Source organism: Wyeomyia smithii, chromosome 3 (genome assembly GCF_029784165.1).
Source record: "Wyeomyia smithii strain HCP4-BCI-WySm-NY-G18 chromosome 3, ASM2978416v1, whole genome shotgun sequence".
Classification (NCBI taxonomy): domain Eukaryota; kingdom Metazoa; phylum Arthropoda; class Insecta; order Diptera; family Culicidae; genus Wyeomyia; species Wyeomyia smithii.
Window position 1 is genome coordinate 224,551,528 of NC_073696.1, and position 20,504 is coordinate 224,572,031.

General features: G+C 38.5%; 1 protein-coding gene across 6 annotated transcripts in view; it reads right to left on the bottom strand.

The window, feature by feature from the left end:
• Window positions 1-950: 950 nt before the first annotated feature.
• Window positions 951-20,504, bottom strand: part of LOC129727509 (connectin-like) — a 558,070-nt gene continuing 538,516 nt past the window's right edge. For all 6 annotated transcript variants that reach the window (XM_055685399.1, XM_055685398.1, XM_055685397.1 and 3 more), the window contains 3 exons: window positions 11,433-12,413; window positions 11,130-11,346; window positions 951-1,993 (listed from right to left, as the gene is read on the bottom strand). In XM_055685399.1, the coding sequence (XP_055541374.1) occupies window positions 1,503-1,993; window positions 11,130-11,346; window positions 11,433-12,320 (1,596 nt within the window). In that variant the 5' untranslated portion in view covers window positions 12,321-12,413 and the 3' untranslated portion in view covers window positions 951-1,502. The remainder of the gene's footprint in view (window positions 1,994-11,129; window positions 11,347-11,432; window positions 12,414-20,504) is intronic.

Consider the following 20,504-nt stretch of genomic DNA (forward strand, 5'->3'; position numbering starts at 1 on the left):
TTCAAAAACATCATGGTGATAAAAGGCATGTGTTGTAGCCAGATAAAACATGATAACATTACGCCAAGAAACACTAACGTTCCTGAACAGCCACTAGACCCCATTTTTACCCTTTTCAAGTGGAATATAGATTGTGGATACTCAGTGGTTATACTGATTGTGGATGCGGTGGCACAGGAAATTTAGTCTGCAGCAAAATGACCATATATGAAAAAGAAGAAAAACTAACAGCCTTTCAACTAGAATCTATCTGCCTTGAAAATTAGTCGATTTAAATATGGGACTTTGTTACGGTAGTGTAAATGAAACACTGAATAGAAATTCAATAGAATGTGGGAAAACCAAAAATTTCAAATAAAAAATCAATACGTATTCACTCTTTCCATTCGTTCAGTTGATATTTGATTAGCATGATAGAACACAAAAAATGCGAGTTTCTCGGAATCTCAATTTTCATACCTACCATGTTTCAAAAATGATTACTCCGATTAGCAATTGTTTCTGTGATTCATGCTTCGCAGAAAAAAAAGACTAAAACGCTGCAAGCTGGCTACAAATGTGACAATGGAATTTCTCGCTTTTCGGCATTCTTTCAATTGCACGATGCAAATTGGATTTGTTGAAGCCAGTCTGACCGACACCGGGGCAAATCTAATGCGGCCAGTACTGCTGCTGCTGCTGATGCGATGTTCGCTCCCGTTTGAGGATGTGGGAATGTAGCCCAAATTTGCCGCCGGCCGGTGCTTCGTTTGCTCTGATGAAACGCATTTGCATAACACTAAAATCATCGCAGAGAAGAAAAAAAAGCCATGACAGCCACCAGTGAACCAGAGCCAGAGAGCGGAATCGAAGATACGGAAGCGCAATCTTGTGCTATTGGGGTCAAACCCATTTGTCGTCATGTCAGTGGATGTGATATCAATTCGCTGAAAGGAAGGACGGTCGCTCGGTTCGGTTTGAAAATCAATTTTTATTGCTTTATCAAAAATAATTCTAAAAGGTAGATGCTCAAATTCTTTGTTCTTTTTTCGACTTGTTATCATTTTCATCTTTTACTTTTCCATTGAGAAGAATGAAGAGATTTTCCCTACGATGATTTTTTTTCTTGCATGCAGCGAACTGCGGTATCTTAAATGTCTCACTTGATCATCACTTTACCTTATGATGTAGAAGAATCTATTTATTTCATTTAATAAGTATTCATTATATTAGCTTAAATCTATTTTCAGCAGTTTAAAAAGAGAAGTAGCTATAAAGATCAGGGGGTTTCGGCAATGACACACTCCGCGTTTGGTTTCCGTTTTTATTTTTCTTCTTGCAACATCTGGGGGCTGGGTTTTGCTTGAGGGACCATTTACATTACATCTACTAGTTCACGCGTTGGCGTAAAGCTCTCACCAGCGGAGTCTCCGTTTTAAAATCATGTGTTTGCATTTCAATCTTTGTCTTTTAGTTTCCTCTTACGTCTAATACATACACAGGCGGAAAATAAATAAGCAAGCTTACCATCTAACACTAGAGATCATTACTAAGCCTACGGAGGAAACGAACAGCGCTACGAGGGAAACGAACATCACTCGACTATGACCGACGGCCGACTGCCGGATGGCGCTAACGCCGGAGTGTCCCCAGGGTAAATCGAGCAGTCCTTTGGATTCGCGTGGATTTGGCCCATCGGTTGGACCGACAAATTCTTCCGGACAGGGTAGCTGCTCTTTACCCAGCTTGAACAGACTGACGATCTCTGGCTTCGGGTCCGGCACCGTCGATTCGTTGTCCAGGGCGGCATCCTCGATGTAATCGCCTTCCTCGTCGAACTCGACGTTCTCGGAAAACGTGTTGTCTTGGCTTGTTTGCTGAGATACACTGTTGTAGCTTTGCTTGCCGAGGGTACACTCGATGGCGTGCAGGTTTTCTTTTAGGTTTTCGTTCCGCGTCCGGTTGCTCAGGTCGTAGATCCAGGCCAGGCGGCAGTCGCACACGAAACGGTTGTCTAGAAGGGGGGTGAAGATAAAAAATGTGTGTGTGTAAAACATGTGACAATTTGTAAAATAATGGAATAAAGATTTTGCTTTTAATTTAGAAACTCAGTAGAATTTTGAATGTTTACAAAATATTTAGATCAGAAGTAGCCGGGGCAAAACAATATAAAAATTTTGTTCGAAAAATGTTCTATAATCAAACAAAAACCATAAGATTTTCTTAAAAATGACACAATGGATTTTTATGAGTGACCTCGGGAAAACAATATGACATTTAATATTATGCTATTCTTCGCAAGTTCGAATATTTCGTGAGAATATCGTTGCCACGATTGTTCTAAACCCTACCATGTGATTAGTGTGAACTCAATACCTAGCTTTGAGTCTAGTGGAATTTCTCTAGCATTTATGTAAAGCCTTGTATCTAAGCTTTGGCTTGTTACCTTAGATTCTTGTTTGTTGTTCAAGTTCAACGAGAATAAGATGATTAACGAAAATCAGTAACTAAATTTAAATCATATCCATGTTCCCCAAGGCATTCATTTGGGATCCATTTCATTAACACAATAAAATTTTAATTTTTTTTTTTAGTTTGAATTTTGGGCTCTCGTACCATTGTGCAGCGTCGCAAAATTCTGTGTCAACAAGGCTTGCTTTTTTCGGCGGGGGCCTAGCGTGGTTGGTAACATCGCCGCCAACCATGCACGACGCCTGGGTTCGAATCCCACCGCCGACATAGGTATCGATGGTAGTGAGGTGGCGTGATCCACTCACAACCAACCAAACTGGTCTAGATTTAATCCTAGCCGATACCGGGAGATTTTCTGAGGCGAGAAATCTCCGGGATCACGCCTTCCATCGCATGGGGAAGTAAAGCCGTTGGCGTCGGTCCGTTAATCAACGGGTCGTGAGTTAGGGTCCTGGTGGAGTCGCCTCCCGGGCGTCGGTGATTGGCACAACAACAGTGGCGGAACTACAAATCTTGCGTAATGCACTTCACCCATTTTCTGTGCGAAATCACTGCAAATGTTGTACGAATCGAGAGGATGCATTTGTTGATTAAGGCTTGAACTTTTGCGTGTACCTTAGTAATATTGCAAACATTTAACATGGCGTCGGCTTAGCGGAGTTAATAATATTTTTTTTAGTGACGCTTGGTATGGTCTGCATTCATATCCCAATGCCGAGATCACTCCACGCCTCGCAGTTAAATTAGCTAAGATTCAATCACAGACATTGTCTGATGAAAAAAATATAATATAGAAAAAACATAATCGTAGGATAAGGCTCTATGACTATGGGAAGTTTTCTCATGTTCTCACGGTTTCTCACGGCCAACAAAAATTGGTCGGAATATGGTGGATGGAGAAAAGACATTGGTTCTAAAAATATAACGTCATGTTCCTGTGTTTAAAAACAAAGTCCTCAAAATCCTCGATGCACTAAAAAGGATACACGTAGAACGCCTCTTTAATGTGTCTTTAAAAATTGGATATCCTTTTATTTGCTGCTTATTTTTAAATTACGAGCCAAATTAGATCCAATATTATAGTGAAATTGTCATTATTTCCGGCATTTCAATTTTTTCAAATTCTCAAATGACAAAATTTTCCAGCATGTAAAAATCTTATCGCTTGTCAACAGATAACAACAACCATTTAATCGTTTGGAATATGCAGCATTTATTCATTCAATCTTCTTAGACAATTTTCATGGTAATCAGCAATTTCAGTGACACACAAAAATTTCTCGAAGAAATCAATACTTCAGTGCAATATCAACTAAAAAACCTGTTCTTTTTTTAAGTTTTTTATATTGTTTTCCTTTTTTTGTTATTTTACTTAATTTTTTTTATTTTTTTAGTATCAATAGAGTTATTGCACTTCTTTGCAGGTTTGCAATAAAATATTTACCTACCCCGGACTATCATGTCAGTTTTAATCTCTGCTGATGTGACGTCCCAATTGAAATTAATTTCCTTCTAAGAGACTCACTAATTTACTACTCAATGAACATAATTAATGTTACTGGTAGACTAACTTACGACTAAATTTAATGTATTACATAAAAACTTTAATCAAGAATATTGTCAAAATTTTACTTTAGGAAAATTTTCAGTTTGAATTTGAAGCTTTGCGTTGTATTTTTTTTTTTTACCAATAATTGAGATTCTGTTTTGACCGAACATTGTGTGTGCTCTCAGGTATCACAAATTATTTGCGTTCTTAGTGGAATAAGTGTGGCCAGCATCAAGAACTGGAGGGTAGACGATGGCCACACTAATAGCGACCACCAGGCGGTCTGTTATAGTGTAGACAACAACGAGAGGCGGCAAGCGACGGGTAGAGCCAACACTCCGACCGTTCGCGGGTGGAAGACATCGCACTTTGATGCCGAGGTATTCGAAGAGGCAATGAGAAGGGAGCGCGAGGGGGGCAGTTGGCTCCGCCCGACTGCTGACCAACTAGTTGCTATGCTATCGCGGGCGTGCGACGCCACCATGCCTAGGACTCGCCAACCTAGGAATGGAAAGCCACCGGTTTACTGGTGGACGGACGCGATAGCCGACCTTCGCAGTGCGTGCCTCCGTGCAAGACGGAGGATGCAGCGTGCGCGAAACGAAGAAGAGAGGACAGAGCGCCGCGCAGCATTCCGTTCGGCAAGATCGATGCTAAAGAGTGCGATAAAGGCCAGCAAGAGGGCCTGCTTCGATAGGCTATGTGCGAGTGCCAATACAAATCCGTGGGGTGACGCCTACAGGATCGTAATGGCCAAGACTAAAGGCGCGCTGGCGCCTGCAGAGCGATCACCAGCGATGCTGGAGCGTATCATCGAGGGACTCTTTCCACGCCACGAGCCAAGTCCTTGGCCTCCGGCAGTCGAGTCTCACGTCCGACGTTCCAGTATCTCAGACATAGACCAGAGATGGTCGGCCAACCTGCCGAGCGTCCAATCCGTGAGCGACGACAGCCGTGTCGAGGCAGGGGAGGAGGCAAGGGTTACGAATGAGGAACTCATCGTGATCGCCAAATCCCTAAAGGTGAGCAAGGCACCGGGACCGGATGGTATCCCTAACCTGGCGATTAAGCTGGCGATAAAAACGGCCCCCGGGCTGTTCAGGGCAGTCATGCAGAGGTGCCTGGATGACTGTCTCTTTCCGGACAGGTGGAAGCGGCAGAGACTGGTCTATTGCCGAAGGCTGGGAAACCGCCAGGGGACCCATCGGCATATAGGCCTATCTGCCTGCTGGACACCGCGGGCAAGGTGCTTGAGAGGATCATCCTCAACAGACTGGTGAGGTACACGGAGGGTGTACACGGTCTGGCAAGTAACCAGTTCGGCTTCCGGAAGGGCAGGTCCACGCTGGACGCAATCTCTTCCGTCATCAAGACGGCGGAGGTAGCAATCCAGCGCAAGAGAAGGGGAATACGCTACTGCGCAATCGTCACGCTCGACGTGAAGAATGCGTTCAATAGTGCCAGTTGGGACTCCATAGCGCTCGCGCTCAGGAGCATCCATGTACGGTGTCGCTGTACAAGATTCTGGAAAATTATTTCCAGAATCGAGTACTTGTTTACGACACGGAGGAGGGTCAGAAGTGCGTCCCAATTACCGCAGGAGTTCCGCAAGGTTCTATCCTGGGCCCGGTGTTGTGGAATGTCATGTATGACGGAGTGTTGAAACTCAAGTTCCCTGTAGGGGTTGTGATCGTCGGCTTTGCAGACGACATAACGCTGGAGGTTTACGGCGAGTCTATCGAGGAGGTCGAGTTGACGGCCGCGCACTGTATACGCAAGGTCGAGGACTGGATGCGCTTCAGGAAACTGGAGCTCGCGCATCATAAGACGGAGGTCACGGTTGTGAACAACCGTAAATCGGAGCAACAGGCGGTGGTCAGAGTCGGAGACTGCACCATCACCTCGAAGCGATCCCTGAAGCTCTTGGGGGTTATGGTGGACGACAAGCTCACGTTCGGGAGTCACGTCGACTATGCCTGTAAGAGGGCCTCATCGGATATTGCAGCACTATCTCGTATGATGTCCAATAGCTCAGCGGTTTATGGCAGCAAGCGAAGACTTCTTGCCAGCGTGGTTTCGTCCATACTTAGGTATGGTGGGCCAGTGTGGTCCAGAGCGCTAGGTACTAACAGTTACCGTGGTAAACTGGAAAGTACCTACAGGCTCATGTGCCTGAGAGTTGCGAGTGCGTATCGTACGGTGTCATACGATGCAATCTGTGTATTGTCCGGCATGATGCCTATCAGCATCGCCATCAAGGAGGGCAGAGAGTGTTTCGACCAACGTGACACAAGGGGCATACGAGGTACCAGAAAGTCATTCTCGATGCTCCGCTGGTAGCGGGAATGGTCCAACTCCACAAAGGGCAGATGGACGCACCGACTCATACCGGAGATATCCGGCTGGGTCGGGAGACGACATGGTGAAGTGAATTTCCACCTGACACAAATCCTGTCAGGCCATGGTTGTTTCAGGCAATATCTGCACAGGTTCGGACACGCGGTGTCCCCCATGTGTCCCGAGTGCGTGGAGGAGGAGGAGACTGCTGAGCATGTCTTATTCGTATGCCCCCGTTTCGTAAGAGCGAGGAGCAACATGATGGCTGTGAGCGGGCCACTACTCCGGACAATCTAGTCCGGAGGATGTGCGACGACCCGGACATCTGGAACGCGGTCTGTGCGGCCGCCTCTCAGATTGTTCTGGAGCTGCAACGTGTGTGGCGGGTCAACCACCAACACGCCAGTGGTAGCTAATTACCAGTCTCCAGGTAGTTAGCTAGGAGGTTATAAGAGTAAAGAGGGTGCATCACGCACAAAAGCCACTCCCCGACGTAATACTTAACCGTCGTTCCGGGAAGACCAGGGCTGGAGACTGGAGGGGTTTTAGTGGGTCGGGACAGGGATCAGTAGGTGTCTGGGCGAGTGCAACTACCCCAGCATCTCTCCCCTAGTCTCATCCCCACACCCTGAGTTCTCTTCTCAGGTGTCTGTTTGCAGATTTCCCCGCCACCTTTAAAAAAAAAAAAAAAAGTGTGGCCAGCAGGAAGTATCTGAATTATATGGTGGAAATATTCGCTATCGAGAATGTCTTGAACAAACAAGTTAGTTTTCAGATCGCAAAGGTCATCGATAGAAAGAATATTGTGAGAGTTATTGGAATAGAGTTCCAAAGTAGTAAATAGCGAGTTTAAAAAAAACATTTTTTGAGCATCTGTTTTGAAGCGTTTGAAGTTTTTTTGAGAAAGATTTACAATATGAATATGGGAAAAGTAAATTTTCAAAAGAAAGCAACGTACTCCACACAGTGATGAAACTTTTTTTTCGATATGCTTGGTATGTTCAGACGAACAAAGCGTTGGGACTAAGATTAACCTCAAGTATTTAAATGATATAACTTCCTCGATTACACATGAAATAAGCATAACGTTTTCATGCTGTTGCACAGGCATTCTGGGAGAATGTAAAACATATATTTTGTATCTAAAAGAGTTTGCGAATCACTGTTCATGTGCCGTCCTATAAGTCCAACATCACGATGTAAATAAAAGAGCAGTATCCCCTGAAAATAGGCGTGGAATGCCCGTCAGCCGGAGCCTGTACAAATCATTGACATATAGAAGAAAGAGAAGCGGACCTATATTACTTCCTAGCGGCACACCCACTTCAATAGGCATCAGAGAACTATTGCATAGATCAATAGAAACGAGCTGTTTCCTTACTGACAGATAGCTACGGATTATGTCGTTTGCAATAGCCCTAATTCCAGACCTTTCGAGTTCATTCAATAGAATGGAGTGGTTTAATGTACCGAATGCTTCCCACAAATCTAAAAATAGGGCAACTACTTGATTAGAATCAATTCCTAAGATAACATCGTCCAACAGTTCAGCAATTGCTTTAGCGCTACAATTATATCATCTCAAAAAGCTTTTAAATTTCGTGAGCGTTGGAAAATTCGTAATATAAAAGTCATCACCTGTTCCCCTGCTTTACGCTCTTTTTCTATTATTATTTGGGATTGGATACTTGTAATAATTGATTGAATAGTGGTTGGACAATGCGTATTATTGGTACAACCCGTACCTGTAGGTAATAAATAGGCCCATGTGCGATAGCACTGGTGGTCTTTTAGCCTCTTGACCAGTAACTTCTGTTTCTACCTTCCCTTGTTTGCCGACTGGTACATGAACAAATAATGGCTGAAATACCGTTTCATTAGTGAACCCAGAACTCTAAAAACAAAAGCCGAAAGTTTTGAAGGTGCTCAGGATCTGAAACAGTGGTACCAAGTTGGTCCTGCTGCAAGCTCTGTGATCCTGCATCAGGAAAAGCAATCTAGAAACGAACGAAGACTAAAGAGTTCCTGCTGGTGAATTGAAGAACCGAAAGCTCGATATCGTAGTGCAGCGGTTCTCAACCTTTTTCTGTCCACATACCCTTTGGCGATATTTTTCAAATCAATCGTACCCTCTGGCTCGGGTTGTTCTCGTAGCGTGGGAGAGAATAATGGTAGATCATGTTGTGGAGGTCTAGTTCAGGTTCCAAATTGAAGTAAGGTTTGTTTAATTGCTACAATTATGTTTTAAGAGCTTTATTGTAAAACAAATGAAGTATAATAAAGAAAAAATGCTTTGTCCGTCATTACTGATTTTATTTTCGCGTACCCCCTAGTGCTTCAGGAGGTGTGATGGAAGGATTCTATACTACGTACGTTCTGGGATGGTCCTCGAAAACTGTTCCGGAGCACCAAAAACAGAAATTAATAGCATAGCCGAGAACGTCCTGGGAGCGAAATCGTTGAAATGAGTGGTTTAACGAAGAGTGTCGGCAGGTGTTGGACGAGATGAACTAGCTACTCGTCAAATACAAACATCATGTATCGATACATTTTTTGAGAGTCAACTAGATATCTCTGGATTTCAAAAAATAAGTTGGTAACCTCAGAGCAGCAAGAGACTTTTTTTTCTGTGTGGGCTCATCACTGCGACTAGAGATTAGATCTATTGTAATATAGCGCAAGTGTTTTCTATACTCCGCACTTCATATCATTGGCAGTATCACTATTGAAGTAAGTGATACGCTTATCATTCATATCCGTGCTTGTGTGTAAGTTTTACCTTTCCGTTTCAAGCTTACTACTCTACTATACCGAGCCTCTGTCCCTCCTATCAACATCGCCTAACTACAATTCCCTGGAGAGAACTTTCATACGTTACTCACACCAGTTTTATTATAACAGGGACTTATTTTTGTTAGAAGCAGAGTCAACGGGTGATCGTGGGTTCGAATCTTAGTAGAATCAGGCCATTTGGTTGCCAAAGGACTTTAGCATGGGTTTATTTTCAGGCTTCCCACCAAGTACCTTTCCTTCAATCTGAATTCTACAGTACCACTTACTTCCTACAAGCATTGCCACACTACTGAGCATGGGTGTAAATGGTTCTCGTTAGCAACCCGACTTGAATGATGATACGACGAGCAAGGTGGCTCGATCAAGTGGAAGACGACCTCTCTGGGCCTTCGTAGACGACATTAGCTGCAGCCTTGGAGCGAATTGCATGAAAACGACTTTTTCGAGCAGAAAGGGACACCTCAGCCTAGAGCTGGTAAGAACATCTCTGGAGGAAAAGTTTTGAAAAAGTTGATGTTTTCATATGGAAACTCAAATAATCGGGCGCTGAAATATAGTTCCACTGACCGATCTGAAAATTTACACAGTTGAGGACCCAAAAAGAATACAAAAAAAAAATAAAATATTTTGCACATATAACCGTGTCTCAGTCTCATATGCATAAGGTAATGTTCCATTATTTTGCTGTTCAACCATTCCTGATCCATGCTACTTCGCACATCGATCGACCATTTCCGATTCCGCTGAAACTTTTCACAGTTTTTCCTTTTTGATAAAGAAGCCATTTTATGATATCAGTTCTTCATGTAGACTCATGACAGCTGCCTCAAAAGGGCCTATTCAAAATGGGGACTGATAGATAAAAATTTCTATATCAGAAAAACGACTTTTTCGATAGAAATGGTGTCTTTAGCAAAGTTGGAGGTAATACAATCAAACAAGTCGTTTTTCTGATTATGAATTTCTATCTGCCAGCCCCTTTTTTGAATAGGCTCTTCTGAAGCAGCAGTCACGAGTCTACATGAATGATATCATAAAATTACTTCTTCATCAAAAAGGAACAACTGTGAAAATTTTCAGCGAAATCGGAAATGACATGCCAAATAAATTTTTTTTTCACCTATTTTCCATGGAATACCTCTCCTGTGCATTTTGGTGCCTCTAGCCACCAACTTTTTTTCAGAGACTTAAATGAGTTTTCTCGTAAACATAACGTCGAAGCGACAAACCCGGCGAACAATTACTATGCGAACTCTCACGTAAGTTGACGCGTTTTTGTAGCCAACCTGTACCGAAATTCACAGGAATGGTTGAATAACTATAATCTTTATTTTTTTCCGGTTTGAGTTTAAGGAGTGCACTTTTTTCCATTTTTTCGACCAGCGTTATTATATCAATCACAAGCAAAGTGAAGCGGAGAAGTCTCAGAAGAAAGCTGTTCCGATCACGATACAAAACATTACAACTTCAACTTTAAAGCAAATATTTTGCACAAGAAGTTTTTCTACATGAAATTTTGATGTTATATAAACATTTTACTGGAAAATATACAGTATTTTTCAAATGTTTGATTCCATTATCACTGCTTTGAAATAAGGCATGACAGCAATCATTTGGGCGAATTGTGTTCGAAAATGGATAATTTTTTTTTGTTAATAGTATCACTTGAAATATTCCAATGGAACCAAGAGAAGGTGTTCGATGATACCGGTAAATATTTGAAACAACTTTTCGTTAGATAGTTGAGTAATCTCGCATATGAAAATTTGTCCGGATCAAGGTGCATTTTCGGAAAGTTCCGATCATGATACAACACCCTATCTGGTTTTCAAAAATAAGCCTGTAGTCAGAATTTAAACATCTGTGGAAATGTCGTGGGTTTTTTAGATTTTCAGAACGATTTCGATTGCCGTCTTAGTATTGTTTACAGTTCAAAAGAGTGGCTAAAAGACTGCAACAGATCAACTGCTGCACGGTATAACCAAATTACAACACTTACCGCGAATCGACAGCAGTGCACTACTGTTGACCAGATTATCCATCAGCGGTACGATGTGGTTGTAGCTGAGCGTTTCCAACGAATTCCCATCCAAGTTCAGCACTAGCAAGGCCGACACACTGGTGAACGTTCCACTCTCGAGCGTAATTAGACGATTGTTCTCCAGATGAAGATATCGCAAATTGTTCAAACCGTCGAATGCTCGTTCGTCTAGTTTCTGGAAGTGAGCGAAAATAAATCAACACCAGAATAAAATCGGTCAAGTTTCAGTTTTATTATCGGGGGAAAATAAAGTTAACTAACCTCAATCTTATTCCCATCGAGGAACAGCATCTGCAAGCTCCACAGGTCGGCAAAAACGGTGGCACCCACGTAGTTCACGTCGTTGTAAGATAACTTCAGAATCTTTAGATTCTCCAGCCCCCGAAAGTACTCCTTAGCCAGCACGGAGATCATGTTCAGCTCCAGTCGCAGTTCCTCCAGCTTCGACAGCTCGATAAAGCCATTATCGTGCAACTCGGAGATGCTATTGTTCGCTAGGTTCAATTTGATCAGCAGCGGTAAATTAACGAACGCTTCCCGATCGATCTTACGGATGTCATTGTTCTCCAGTACGATTTCCTCCAACGCCGGATGGTTGGCGAAGGCGTTCGGGTGCAGCGTTTTGATTTGGTTGTTCGGCAGGTTTGCGACTCGCAGCTCAGTCAGGTTGCCGAATGCGTACGGGTGGATGTCCGCGATAATGCCATACTCGATCGTCAGTGTGCGCAGTTTTTTCAGCGTGAAGATCACATCCGACGGAATGTAGGTCAGATTACCGGACTTCCGGATGGTGAATTTGAGGTGTTCCAGGCTAGTTTGCGTGTGGAACGCCAACCAGTTGGCGTCCTTTCGGGGCAGCTCTCCGTCGAAGATGGAACAGGATGCTTTCTGTGCTTTCGGGTGGTTCTCCGGAGAGCAGTGGCAGGCGAGTTTCATGTTAATGTCCTCGGAGCACAGATCCACCAGCTGGGTGGTGATGGTGGGCTGAGGGGCGGAGATCTGTGCCGATTTGCCTTTCCGGTAGGTGTCTTTTTCGTAGCTTCGTGCCACGGTCGGCTGCAGGAGGGTAAGGATGGTGAGGGTTCCGAGTAGCAGCAGCATCAGCGACGGCGGGCTCGTGGGCGATGTGGGTGTTCGTGGTGCAGTCATTGTTGGGTTGTTTTTTTTTTCGTTTTTGTTTGGTTTCCTTTAGCTCACTAGTTTTTCAACGCACTGCTCAGAGTGGTCCAGGGTTTTGTTCGTCTGAAAAGGTTGGAAAAAGGGGAAAAACGGAAATGTAAATACACTCTGCTAATTGGTTTCATTCGATTTCATTTGTTTTGCTGAGTTTACGCTTCCGCGAAAGGTTTCTGCGCAAGGGTAAATAATCTGAACTGTTTGCTTTTGATTTGTTTTGGGCAAAGCTATACAAATAGCACTGTTTGACTACCGTCTGGTGCGGATCGAGTTGGTAAATATGAGGGTAAATTATTAGATTAGTCGGCAGTTTATTGACAGTAGCCGGGCTTTTGAACCAGTCTGTTTACATCGAAAAATGTGTGCGGGAACAATGGTTTATTACGGTATAATTTGATTGTTGAAATTTTCAACAGATACACAGTGCTGTTATCAGTGTACACTGTACATGTTGTACCGGCAAACAACGAAACCCAAATCGGATTCACCATTGTATTTCATCGCGTCAGAATAACGCCCAAGCCTTTCGCCAAAAACTGACACACAATCGTAACAAAGGACGGCTCTTTGTTTATAAACCATCGATAATCGCCTTAAAATCAAGCCACGACCCCCTTCGCATTTTTCTGACTGCCAAACAATTTGAAAACAATTGGCTTGCAGTTTACGCATCGTCCGGGCCGACTCTGCACTATGCGGTGGAGTTTCTAGAGTGAATTTTCCGTTGTGCTGTATGAATGTGACAAGCTCTTATCGCGGTATAAACAGCCGACTTTCAGTGGAAAAATTCGAAAATAAAAAATTAATGAATGAAATAAATAAAAAACAATGGAATGAAATCTTTCCGCGCGTTGTATAAGACATGTGCCTGGGGGATGGGATCTATCGCCTGAGCAGTATTGGTTGCGAAATTAATCCTGCCACAGCTTTGAATCCTTTTACATTGAAATAAAATTGAATGTTCACACTTACACAGGCTTCCTACTGTGTTGCCGGGGTTGGCAGATTGCGCGCGAAAGATAATAAAATGCTTTCTAATTAGCAAGGGTAGAAATGGTCTCCGAACGATAGGGGCGAACGCCCACTCCCGCCTCGTCATTCACTCTTTCCACGCCTTATTCTGGGCCGAAAGTTCTTCTAGCGGTCTAGTCGGATGGGGGGCGGGCAGAGAGGTGATACTATCTATTCAACCGCAAATAGGAAATTTGCGGGGGGCGCTGACGGTGACTATTGTACACTTTTTTTCCGGCAACTTGGGTGACACGCGCGCGCTCCCTGGTGTGCTTCGTCACAGACATCGGGTTTCGCCATGGATAGGATAAATGGTGTAATGTCGATGAATAATTGAGCAGACAGCAGTAGGACGGGAGTGAAACGCTGTCAGCAGAATTAACCAGGTCGTATCCTTTTCTTGGTGGAAAATTACTTGGGATGTAAATATTTACTTAGGGAACATTGTCTGTGTTTACTTTTTTCTGCTTATACGTAAGATAGCGTGAAATTTGTGCTTTGGTTTGACACAGCAGCGATGTTACCGGTATTAGCTAAAGGTTTTGTTATTGTAACAACTCTGTTTCGTGACGATAATTTGTTCAGTAAGGACCTACAATATTATATTATTCAGAAGAAATCAGAACTGAAAATCATGAACCTTAAAATAATTTTTCTTGTGAACAACCTCGAAAAGAAAATATACATCCGAAATTCTTAATTTCTAGGTAAGAATTTATTTTTCTGCTTCTTTGCTGGAATCTATAGTGAAAAATGGTGATTTCATCTTAGATTTTTTCTAACCACAAGCTAACAAACGTCACGGTTTCTTAAAAATTACTTTTTACTTTTTAGCTTAATATTTTACTTTTTCTTTATTCTTTAAACATTTAACTTTTTACTGTTTACTATTTACTTCTTATCTTTTTCGTTCTACTTTTTACTTTTATTTTTTTTCCACACAACATTTATTTGACACGGCACAATAACTTTTAATTTTATACTTTATACTTTATACTTTATACTTTATACTTTATACTTTATACTTTATAATTTATACTTTATACTTTATACTTTATACTTTATACTTTATACTTTATACTTTATACTTTATACTTTATACTTTATACTTTATACTTTATACTTTATACTTTATACTTTATACTTTATACTTTATACTTTATACTTTATACTTTATACTTTATACTTTATACTTTATACTTTATACTTTATACTTTATACTTTATACTTTATACTTTATACTTTATACTTTATACTTTATACTTTATACTTTATACTTTATACTTTATACTTTATACTTTATACTTTATACTTTATACTTTATACTTTATACTTTATACTTTATACTTTATACTTTATACTTTATACTTTATACTTTATACTTTATACTTTATACTTTATACTTTATACTTTATACTTTATACTTTATACTTTATACTTTATACTTTATACTTTATACTTTATACTTTATACTTTATACTTTATACATTATACTTTATACATTATACTTTATACTTTATACTTTATACTTTATACTTTATACTTTATCCTTTATCCTTTATACTTTATACTTTATACTTTATACTTTATACTTTATACTTTATACTTTATACTTTATACTTTATCCTTTATCCTTTATACTTTATACTTTATACTTTATACTTTATACTTTATACTTTATACTTTATACTTTATACTTTATACTTTATACTTTATACTTTATACTTTATACTTTATACTTTATACTTTATACTTTATACTTTATACTTTATACTTTATACTTTATACTTTATACTTTATACTTTATACTCTATACTTTATACTTTATACTTTATACTTTATACTTTATACTTTATACTTTATACTTTATCCTTTATCCTTTATCCTTTATCCTTTATCCTTCATACTTTATACTTTATACTTTATACTTTATACTTTATACTTCATACTTTATACTTTATACCTTATACTTTATACTTTATACTTTATACTTTATATTTTATACTTTATACTTTATACTTTATACTTTATACTTTATACTTTATACTTTATACTTTATACTTTATACTTTATACTTTATACTTTATACTTTATACTTTATACTTTATACTTTATACTTTATACTTTATACTTTATACTTTACACTTTATACTTTATACTTTATACTTTATACTTTATACTTTATACTTTACACTTTATACTTTATACTTTATACTTATACTTTATACTTTATACTTTATACTTTATACTTCATACTTTATACTTTATACTTTAAACTTTATACTTTATACTTTATACTTTATACATTATACTTTATACTTAATACTTTATACTTTATACTTTATACTTTATTCTTTATCCTTTATCCTTTATCCTTCATACTTTATACTTTATACTTTATACTTTATACTTCATACTTTATACTTTATACTTTATACTTTATACTTTATACTTTATACTTTATACTTTATACTTTATACTTTATACTTTATACTTTATACTTTATACTTTATACTTTATACTTTATACTTTATACTTTATACTTTATACTTTATACTTTATACTTTATACTTTATACTTTATACTTTATACTTTATACTTTATACTTTATACTTTATACTTTATACTTTATACTTTATACTTTATACTTTATACTTTATCCTTTATCCTTTATCCTTTATCCTTTATCCTTCATACTTTATACTTTATACTTTATACTTTATACTTTATACTTTATACTTTATTCTTTATACTTTATACTTTATACTTTATCCTTTATCCTTTATCCTTTATCCTTTATCCTTTATCCTTTATCCTTCATACTTTATACTTTATACTTTATACTTTATACTTTATACTTTATACTTTATACTTTATACTTTATACTTTATACTTTATACTTTATACTTTATACTTTATACTTTATACTTTATACTTTATACTTTATACTTTATACTTTATACTTTATACTTTATACTTTATACTTTATACTTTATACTTTATATTTTATACTTTATACTTTATACTTTATACTTTATACTTTATACTTTATACTTTATACTTTATACTTTATACTTTATACTTTATACTTTATACTTTATACTTTATACTTTATACTTTATACTTTATACTTTATACTTTATACTTTATACTTTATACTTTATACTTTATACTTTATACTTTTTACTTTTTACTTCATACTTTATACTTTATACTTTATACTTTTTACTTTATCCTTTATCCTTTATACTTTATACTTTATACTTTATACTTTATACTTTATACTTTATACTTTATACTTTATACTTTATACTTTATACTTTATACTTTATACTTTATACTTTATACTTTATACTTTATACTTTATACTTTATACTTTATACTTTATACTTTATACGTTATACTTTATACTTTATACTTTATACTTTATACTTTATACTTTATACTTTATACTTTATACTATATACTTTATACTTTATACTTTATACTTTATACTTTATACTTTATACTTTATACTTTATACTTTATACTTTATACTTTATACTTTATACTTTATACTATATACTTTATACTTTATACTTTATACTTTATACTTTATACTTTATACTTTAAACTTTATTCTTTATACTTTAAACTTTATTCTTTATACTTTATACTTTATACTTTATACTTTACTTTTTCTCTTTTACCTTTTTACTCTCTACTTTTTATTTTTAACTTTTTACTTTTTACTTTTTTCTTTCTACTTTTTACTTTCTACTTTTTACTTTCTACTTTTTACTTTTACCTTTTTACTCTTTACTTTTTATTTTTTACACTTTACTTTTTATTTTTAACATTTTACTTTTTACTTTTTACTTTTTACTTTTCACTTTTTACTTTTTACTTTTTACTTTTTACTTTTTACTTTTTACTTTTTACTTTTTACTTTTTACTTTTTACTTTTTACTTTTTACTTTTTACTTTTTACTTTTTACTTTTTACTTTTTACTTTTTACTTTTTACTTTTTACTTTTTACTTTTTACTTTTTACTTTTTACTTTTTACTCTTTACTTTTTACTTTTTACTTGTTACTTGTTACTTGTTACTTGTTACTTGTTACCTGTTACTTTTTACTTTTTACTTTTTACTTTTCACTTTTTACTTCTTACCTTTTACTTTTTACACATTCCGCGTGGCCAGCTCATGAAGGGGAAGGAGGAATAATTGTTAAATTTTCACGATCCATACAAATATTTCAGAAATAAAATCCATTTGTCCACGTTGAATGTGGATTGTCTCTTTTTAATTATTTCTGTTTCATTTTAACTTTTTTATACTCAAATTTTTTATTTTATTTTATTTAAATTTTGTCACTGAGTTTCTGCGTTTACTTTTTCAATTTCAGATCTTCTAATAAAATTTCATAATAAATCGGTGTGTAACTGCAAGTATAGTGTTTATCGCATAATAAGTTTTCCTGAGCTGTCATCAATGGTGTACACTGTGCAGTTAAACAAAATTTCTTAGACTCGATAAGAAAATAAACTTGATAAAATTCTTTACCTCTAAACGTTGAACTTTTTTTCCTTCTCATTTTTCAACCTTTGTACAGACTGTAAAAAAAAGAACCGTGATGTTTATTTCCTCTCGAAACCATTATCTATCCGCATTAAAAAATGACTAGACGAAGCATCATAAATCTTGTTTAGTCAAAATTGTTCTACCGCACAAGCAGCCTAATAATAATTGTTATCGAAGCAATATCGAAGTAAAATTAACTTTGACAACATCACTCAAAGCTCTCTATTTACAACGAATAAGCCGAGCGAATATGATTCCCCCCTTGCCCTGTACCGGCCTCCTCTTCGTCGGAACATCTGCTCTTCGCAACCAATCCTCCTAAATCATAATTCCGGGTGAACTTTTTATCCAAGAAAAATCAATTATGAATTCATTTTTCATTCAACTTGCCACTCCAATCAACCGAGTACAACCAATAATAATCACAGCCTGCTCTCCGCCCTCAACGTTTGGCTGTTCGGATTGTTCCCTACTGCAGACTAAATTGGGAAAAGACCCCAACGATAAGTCTCGTACCCGGAAATCAATCCTAACAATTGATAAGTAGCTCTTTCCTACGGGCGGCGCACTTCTGGTGGGTGCCACAATCAAGATGGCACGTTCCGTCGGATTCTTGATTCAATTTGAGGAAATTTTGTTACAGGCAAATCAAGATTGAAACATTAACAACCGTCGTCCCGAGATACGGAGTGACGACGCGTCAAGACAGCGGCGGCGGTGGTGCGTGAATGATACTTAGTAATCGCTTGATTCGCTTACAAGGAGAGGAGCAAGCAGCAGGTTCAAATTTTGCAATGCGAAGAGGGAGAGATCTTCGTGTATTGACGTTTCATGACTCTGGTGGGTGTCTATTTAGATTCAAGATAGCGTGAATTCCGTAATGAAGCCCCAAGTTCAAACAGAGTCTATTCAGAACAGAGAGGTTAATTTTGTCGGCTACGGAGATAACTCATAACGTAGATTAGTTCGTGTAAAGGACACCTTTAGAACAAAGACGACACTCGCTTCAATGCGCTTGTTAGCCATAAAAATAGTTGAAACAGAAAACTCAATTCATCGAAAGAGCTGTGTATAGCACTCTTCAGAACTTCACCTGCTTCACCACCCTCATGCTGGCACTAGGCAGCCATCGAACGCACTCTTCATCACAGGGGCGGATTGCTACACGGATTTCCGCTACAAATTGAATACACATTTTTCCTCTTACCTCCTCACAGCTTTGGCTTTGGCACAGGGGGAGGCTCTTCGTTCACGCTTCGTTCCGCAGACGAATAGATTGACGTGTTTTGCTCCGGATAGAGTTGTGTTACGATGTATCTTGCTGGGCAAAAAAAAATCCCTGCCAAGTACCTAATTGCGAAATCGAACGTTCCCGGCCTGGTGTAAGAAGAGGGAAAGGCACTGTCGGCAAACGAGACAATGAGTGTTCGAACAGGAAAAAATCAACAAGCCAACTGGATGTTGGCCACGATTTTTTGATTAGGAACAGAAGCTGCAAACAACAAGCATCAGCTGCAGGGAGTCGAGTGCTGGCTGGTGTGGCGACGAGACGAGACACAAGGGGTGAAATGTAGGTACTGCTCTTTGGCATTTGAGTGCACTCAACGTACTTCGAACGGGGCGTTTATGGCATGATGGATCTGAGGTTTTGTAGCCTGCTTACATGTGGACGAAGCCTTTCGGGGAAAAGGGATAAGAACTCGAACTTTCTCGAGGATTTTGTGTGCTTGTGTATCCGCAACGAAGTGCAAGTAAAATATGGTGAATTTGTTTGGTTGCATATGGCTTTAGGGAAGTCAGATTAAAATTTCATCATTCTAAAAAGTTTCTATCTACTTTTTAGTACACAAGCTTTAAGTACAAGCGAGTGAAGCTGTTTAATTATTATTATGCTTGTTCAAAATGAGAGAGAACATTTTCATTTCTTATAAAGGAACCGATATGAAACACTTATGGAGGATGCATTCAGACCAAGGTTGTTAATCGATAACTTATCGTAAACGCCGATAACGATACTGTCTGGTATCGTTATCGACGATAACGCTAACGTCTTCAGACATTAACGTCATTGCCATGGACGATAGCTACTGGACGGTATCGAATCAATAACGTCTGATAAACGAATTCGCAGTTTGTTTTCACTTTGGCTGCTGTCTCGGATAGCAACACAAACAAAGCTACATTTGGTCCAATAGCAACGGATCGGTTCGTTGCTATTGCATTGCCAAACTTATGAATTCGTTGTCGAAAATTTTTCGAAATATAGCTACTAGTGCACTTGTTCTGATAGACGTTAGTGAGCTGATAACGTCAGGTAAATATCGTTATCGTCGATAACGTTAATGTTTGAAGACGCAATCGTCATCGTCGATAACGATAGCAGACGTTATCGGTATCCGCGATGACGATTATCGACGATAATCTATCGTATTAACAAGCCTGATTCAGACGTAATTTTCAAAACTTTAAACGTTAAGCTAGGATGAGGGTGAAAAACGCTGCCCTGGCAAACCGACTTTACATTGTTGTTGCAATAATTGTGGTGCACCCTGTAGATCCGTGTGAGGTATCAGTGGTGATCC